At 38.7% G+C, this 6,761-nt stretch overlaps 1 protein-coding gene across 1 annotated transcript; it reads left to right on the top strand.

Annotated features, from left to right (window-relative positions):
- Positions 1 to 1,154: 1,154 nt before the first annotated feature.
- Positions 1,155 to 5,533, top strand: LOC101487801 (extracellular calcium-sensing receptor-like). Its single transcript, XM_014408498.2, has 10 exons — positions 1,155 to 1,279; positions 2,150 to 2,447; positions 2,672 to 2,758; positions 2,877 to 2,984; positions 3,115 to 3,281; positions 3,393 to 3,870; positions 3,949 to 4,179; positions 4,284 to 4,407; positions 4,518 to 4,990; positions 5,090 to 5,533. The coding sequence occupies exons 1-10, from the start codon at positions 1,155 to 1,157 to the stop codon at positions 5,531 to 5,533; spliced, it is 2,535 nt and encodes an 844-aa protein (XP_014263984.2).
- The last annotated feature ends 1,228 nt before the right edge of the window (positions 5,534 to 6,761 follow it).

Here is a 6,761-nt window from a genome sequence, read left to right as displayed (position 1 = left end):
CACTTCTGAGCATCACTCAGGGACATATTAGGTGCATAACACAATCGCATGGCCTAAGGCAGCACAACATACAACATGTGATATTCATTCTGCTTTGCTGTGTTTTGTAGCCTGCAGAGTTTGTCTTGATAACAATATGCAAAACACACCAATGACTCATTAATAATCACTAAATTACTCCAGAGTCTGACCTTTCTTTTAGGCACCAAAAGTAAGTCAGAACATAAATCCTAAAAGCATAAAAATCAAATTATGGCTGAATTATGGTTATTTTAAATGTACCTTAAAAGTTTAGGGAATTGTAGGAGAAAGGGTTCAGGGTTAGAGTAAATCAGTGTAAGTCAATTTAATGTATTTTATATTGATAAAAGTACAGCTGTGTGTATGTTCTAAAAGTAATGTATTCACGTGTGATGTAGTGTAGAAGCCCTGTCTAACACTGCACTACTATGTGCCTTTCCTTATCCCTGAAGGATGAATACCTAGTCAGGCATAACACTAAGACATGAGACAGCTCATGTCTTTCTTCATTATGGTCAGGTGCCCATCCCAGTTCCTTGTTGTTGTTGTTACTTGTTGTGAACCTCATGTTCTGTTTCCTTTGATCATAAGTTCCAGGGAGATAGTGCCAATCTGACAGTTGCAGCATGAGACAGAGAGCATATATATCATACAGGGCAGCATCTCTTACTTGATGCCAAAGACTATACAGTTATTTGTGCACCACTGGTAGGGGTGGAAGATACAGCAGATTGATAGAAAGTATTTTAACTACTAGATTGAGCTTATATTAATCAACTTATGTTGGCCAAATACTGTATGTTAAATTTCTTTAAATGTTGTGTTTGTGTCAGCATAAGTTAATGATGTAATGATGCATTCTTCATGCTTTTTCTTAACAAGTTAACTGTTTTTTAATTTATTAGTTTTTTTTTTGGTCATGGTCAAATTTCTATAAGTTTTGCAAAATTTACTATCAGATGTATATAGTTATTTATTTTCCAGAAAGGATGAACCCTTTATGGATGACACTGACATTAACAAAGTTTAGTCTTTCATGGAGAAGAGCAAGGCTTGTCCTCTTTAGTCTTTTGTGGACAGGGATTTTGGCCTATGACTCGTACCAAGATCAATGTGAGATAATTCCTGGCACGATGAGCCTGCCTGCACTGGAAAAAAAAGGGGACATCATATTAGGAGGACTCTTCTCCCTTCATGACATGGTGGTGGAGCCCAGTCTGTCTTTCACTTCTACACCTCCGTCTACCCAGTGCACGAGGTAAGAGTTCTTTAAATATCCTTAACATTGCTGTTTGGAACTTCACATTAAGGATGTTGAAATATAGTGTTACTTGGGAATATCATTTTTGCTGATTCCGAAGAGCTATAATTAAAAGCATGTACAAATAAAAATAAACTTTTAATGCAAAATATTTTGTTTATTATGGATACAAAATAACTTAAGCTTTACAATTTCCCCCAAACTGCAATACGTTGGAGAATCTTCTCTCACTGAACCAACTGAAAATAAAGTTATTTTAAGAACAATTAACTGTAATTAATGCACACACTGTACCCCCAGCTTTACACAGGTGCAACACGTTTATGTAACAAAACAAATGTCAGTTGCTGACATAATTTTCCAGAATGTTTATAAATTGACCAAATAACAGGACACTGATCATTTCCTCTGTTTTAACTTGTTTCCATTATTTTCCTTATAATTAGTGATCCTTTGTGCATACTGAGGCTGCTGGGTTGTGACTAGATCAACCCATTTGACTTCTTGTTAGCTTTAGCTTGTGCCACATTGCCTTTGTTAGAAATCTTTAATCTTTAAGATAATTTAAGTGTCACAAATGTTAGTTGACAGGATTATTTTCATTGTAGTCCCCTACCTGATAGCTTTGGTGAACTTTGTGTCTACTCTCACAGAAAGGAGCTTGTATCCTAGCAACATGGTACCATGTAACAAGTAACTATTTGCTTGCATCACTGTGCATGTGTTGTACATGCATGACGTGAGACTACGTGAGACTGGTATGCCAGTTACCAGTCCTGACTCAGAACAATGGAAATCATCCAGTTCTAGTCCCTGGCCAGTCAACCCGTGCATCTCAAATGTAAATTTCTTGCTGTTTTCTTCCAGGTTTAATTTTCGGACATTCCGTTGGATGCAAACTATGATCTTTGCCATTGAGGAAATTAACAGAAAGGGCAATCTCCTTCCCAACATCACACTGGGCTATAAGATATATGATTCATGCAGTACACCCCATCAGGCTCTAAAGGCTGTATTAGAGTTAAGGGGTACAGAGAACAATTCAGCAGGAAATACACACCAGCAAGGAGTCTGTCATGAGTCCATACCAGCAGTGATTGGAGATGGGGGCTCTACTCAGTCTCTTGTAGTAGCTCATTTCTTGGGAGTCTTTCATGTGCCACAGGTAGGTTTCTCACAGCTTGTAAAATATTCTGTAATCGACATAGTAGTGTGCATTGCTTATTGTCATTTTTTTTTTTTTTTAATTACCACTAGGGTAGGTCAGGCCTGTGAATTAAATCCAACAGACTAATTTAAGAGTCTTTTAAGGTTCAATACCGGTCATCATCAAGGTTTTATTTTACATTGAAATTTATGGGATTTTTTTTGTTTGTTTTGTTTTTATAGGTTAGCTATTTCTCAAGCTGTGCATGTCTCAGTGACAAAAACAAGTTCCCTGCCTTTTTAAGGACCATGCCCAGTGACTTCTTCCAGGTTCACTGCAACACTCAAACAAAAATATATTTTGCATTGTTTTTTGTTGTTGTTTTATTTTATATTTGTTTTTTGTTTTGGTTCTCTGTGCTAGTCTTGGTTTTTTTTCTACTGCCAGGTAGATGCACTACTACAACTTGTCAAGCATTTTGGCTGGACTTGGGTGGGTGTGATTGCAGGGGATGATGATTATGGTCGTGGTGGGGCTAATATCTTTGTAAATGAGGTGAGTCAGACAATTACAAATAAAGGTATTCATAATAAAATTGCATTCTTTTCCTTTTCTTTGAGTATCTTACTAAAATAACTATGAAAATGATATTTACTGTTATTTATCTTCTTTATTGCTCTCTTAGGTTACAAAGTTGGGTGCTTGTGTTGCTCTTCATGAAATTATACCTAAGAACAGAGCGCAGAGCACGATATCATCTATTGTTTCCAACATCCAATCATCTGGGGTTTGGGTGATTCTGGTGTTTGCCGTGGAACAAGACGCAGCAGCTCTGTTTGATGAAGTGCTCAGGTTGGATTCTTCCACAAGTCCTCAGTATCATCTGTTTTATTTGCTGACTTTAAGTCTATAATGTTTTTTTATCACTGTAAAAACACAAATCTACATGTTTCATGAATTCAGAATGGAGCTTGCTGGGATACAATGGCTGGCCAGTGAGGCTTGGAGCACAGCTGCCATTCTTTCCACCCCTAGAAAGTACCATCACATCCTCCAGGGTTCGATGGGATTTGCCATTCGGCGAGCAGACATACCTGGATTGCGAGATTTCCTTCTTCGTTTGAATCCCTTAAGCTCAGATGCAAGTAATGATCCCTTCCTGGCACCCTTCTGGGAAGAGGTGTTTCAGTGCAGTCTGGGTGTAGAGGCTGAAGATCAAAAATATAATACTGAGGGTAATCCTCCATGCTCTGGAACAGAAGAGTTGGGGAGCATAGCAAATATCTATTCAGATGTGTCACAGCTAAGGATTTCCTACAATGTCTATAACGCTGTGTATGCCCTTGCCCATGCAATCAAGGCTATGAGAAGCTGTGTGAAAGGAAAAGGACCATTTCTTCAGCAAGCATGTCCAGATATGGACAGTATAAAGCCATGGCAGGTACTACTTTGTTTAATAATTCATTATAAATTTACAGAAGTCACTTTACTCAAATGATCATATCTACTTTTTTTCTAGCTGCTTCATTATATAAAACAGGTAAAATATTTCAACACTTTTGGTGACGAAACAAAGTTTGATGGGAATGGTGACCCTAGAGCCATGTATGACCTTGTTAACTGGCAGCTGAAGCCAAATGGAAAAATGGATTTTGTCACTGTCGGTAAATTTGATGAGACAACTGCAGCTTCACACCATAAACTTCAAATCCAGGAAGAGAACATTTTATGGACTGGTAACCAAACCAAAGTAAGGGTCTCAGCAGAATACAACAACAATTTTCTGAACTGTAATTTGTATATTCAGGTTTTCATTATGTGACCAGTGTAGTTTGTGATTCCACGTTGCCTTAGGTTCCCTTGTCAGTATGCAGCAATGTTTGTCCCCCAGGGACCCGGAAAGCAATCAGACCTAACTTCCCTATTTGCTGCCATGATTGTGTGGTTTGTGCAGCTGGGGAGATTAGCAATCAGACTGGTGAGGAAATGCCATTTGGCCACATTACTGTTTACAATGTGACTTACCCAGTGCATTTGCTGTGGAAAAGTCACAATATGGCAGTTAAGGCCTTTCTGTCTTTCCTTTAGATGCCATAGAGTGTATCCAATGCCTGCCAGAGTTCTGGTCCAGTGCTGAGAAGACTGCCTGCATCCCCAAACAGATGGAGTTCCTTTCCTTTAGTGACACTATGGGAATCATTCTGATGGTTATTTCCCTCACTGGCATCTTCAGCACCTGCTTTGTGGCCTTCATATTCTACTGTCACAGAAGCACCCCCATTGTTAGGGCTAATAACTCTGAACTGAGCTTCCTGCTACTCTTGTCTTTGACTCTGTGTTTCCTGTGTTCCCTGATCTTCATCAGTCAGCCCTCTAAGTTGTCCTGCCTGCTGCGCCACACAGCATTTGGAATTACCTTTGTCCTCTGTATCTCCTGCATTCTGGGGAAAACCATAGTGGTCCTAATTGCCTTTAAGGCTACACTTCCAGGCAGTCATGTCATAAAATGGTTTGGGCCTTTGCAGCAAAGGATAATCATTACCTGTTGTACACTTGTCCAGGTAAAGAATTTTTACTTTTTATTAAGATAAGAATAATTATGGAGCATTTCTTTAAAAAGTTGAAATACTAAACATGTACTTTTTTTTTTTTAAATAAAGGTAATCATCTGTACAGTATGGCTGGTTGTTGCTCCCCCAATGCCACAAAAACTAATGCCACGTGATAGCCCTATTGTCATTCTTCTCTGTGACAAAGGTTCCCATCTAGCATATGCTCTGGTCCTGGGCTACATTGGCCTGCTGGCTTTTCTCTGTCTTGTCTTGGCTTTTCTGGCCAGGAAACTTCCGGACAATTTCAATGAGGCCAGAATCATCACATTCAGTATGATAATTTTTTGTGCTGTGTGGATAGCGTTTATTCCTGCCTACATCAGCTCTCCTGGAAAGTACTCCACAGTCACAGAGGTGTTTGCTATCTTGGCCTCAAGTTATGGATTGCTGGGCTGCATCTTTGCCCCCAAGTGCTACATAATTCTACTAAGGCCAGAAAAGAACACAAGGAAACATCTCATGTCCAAAACATCCACATCCAAAAGATTTTAGAACATTGTATTAATTTTATTTCTGAACTTACAGTCACTCACTATTTTTCACATAGTTTAAACTAATTAATCAGCAAACAGTTGTGTGTATTTGATTGGTAAATAAATGCAAGTGGTGGCATCAGTGTTTTGCCACCAGATGGTGGTAGTGTGCTGTCAATTGTCTCTTCTGCTGTTTATCATATCAGGAAATGTCAGATACCTTTATTCTTTCTAAGAACTTTTCCAAGTGTCTCAGTGTGTCTGTCTCACACACACACACACACACACACACACACACACACACACACACACACACACACACACACACACACCATCCATCATCAGAACACCGCCAAAATAATGGACACAAATCATGGTCATCCAGTCAGTGCTGACTACATGGGTTTTACGTGTTCATTATCCTGTTAACTGAATGCATGAACACTATTTTTTCTTCTTCTTCTTTTTCTTTACAATCCCACAGTTGTATTTTTCAGGCTACACACTTCTTTGACATCTTCAGTGGAAATTTGAAGGACAAGTCATTGCCAGACATGAATGGGTTTTGGCAATGGTGTCCATGCTGATTTGACCTGAGATAGAATAATGAGGCCCAGGGTATCTGAGGTATGCTCTCTAGAAATCCCAGCTGTCATTTGTTAATTAAATCCTACTCCTGGGGCCTTTACATATAAACATCACGCTTGGCTGTTCCTTACAATAACAAACTAAAGCATTAGACATTTTCCTGGCTTACCCAGCTGCTCTCAAGCTAACATTGATTATCCAACACTGATTGATCTGTTGTTCCTCCCAAGGCAGAGGAATACTTTGGGAAATGGAGAAATGGTGGGCCTCTGTCATTCATTTGAGATAGACAGGGAAAACAAGTGAGTGGGAGTGGCACATAGACAAAAGTGCCTCACTGATTTACATTTATTAACTATTTTTTAATCTACACCCTGTTTACACTTAGCCTTTGTATCTTCTCTGTATGCAAATTCCAATACAACTCCTCTTCAAAGTGCACTGCCTGCCTGATTAATTTCAGAGTAATCATTTAGATCATAACTGTGTTTGCTAGATGTAATTGAAGAAACCAGAATAAACAATCTCCATTGGAAGGTTAAATAATTAATTTGGTTTAAAAGGAGAAAACTTCAATAAAATGAATGGTCTTTAAATATCCAGACATACAGAATTAATTTGAAGTGTGGCTTGGTGTTAAAAATATAAGTGACTGTGAA

This window comes from Maylandia zebra, linkage group LG14, assembly GCF_041146795.1.
Source record: "Maylandia zebra isolate NMK-2024a linkage group LG14, Mzebra_GT3a, whole genome shotgun sequence".
Classification (NCBI taxonomy): domain Eukaryota; kingdom Metazoa; phylum Chordata; class Actinopteri; order Cichliformes; family Cichlidae; genus Maylandia; species Maylandia zebra.
The sequence above is the reverse complement of the archived record's forward strand: the minus strand, read 5'-3'. Positions and strand labels throughout refer to the sequence as shown.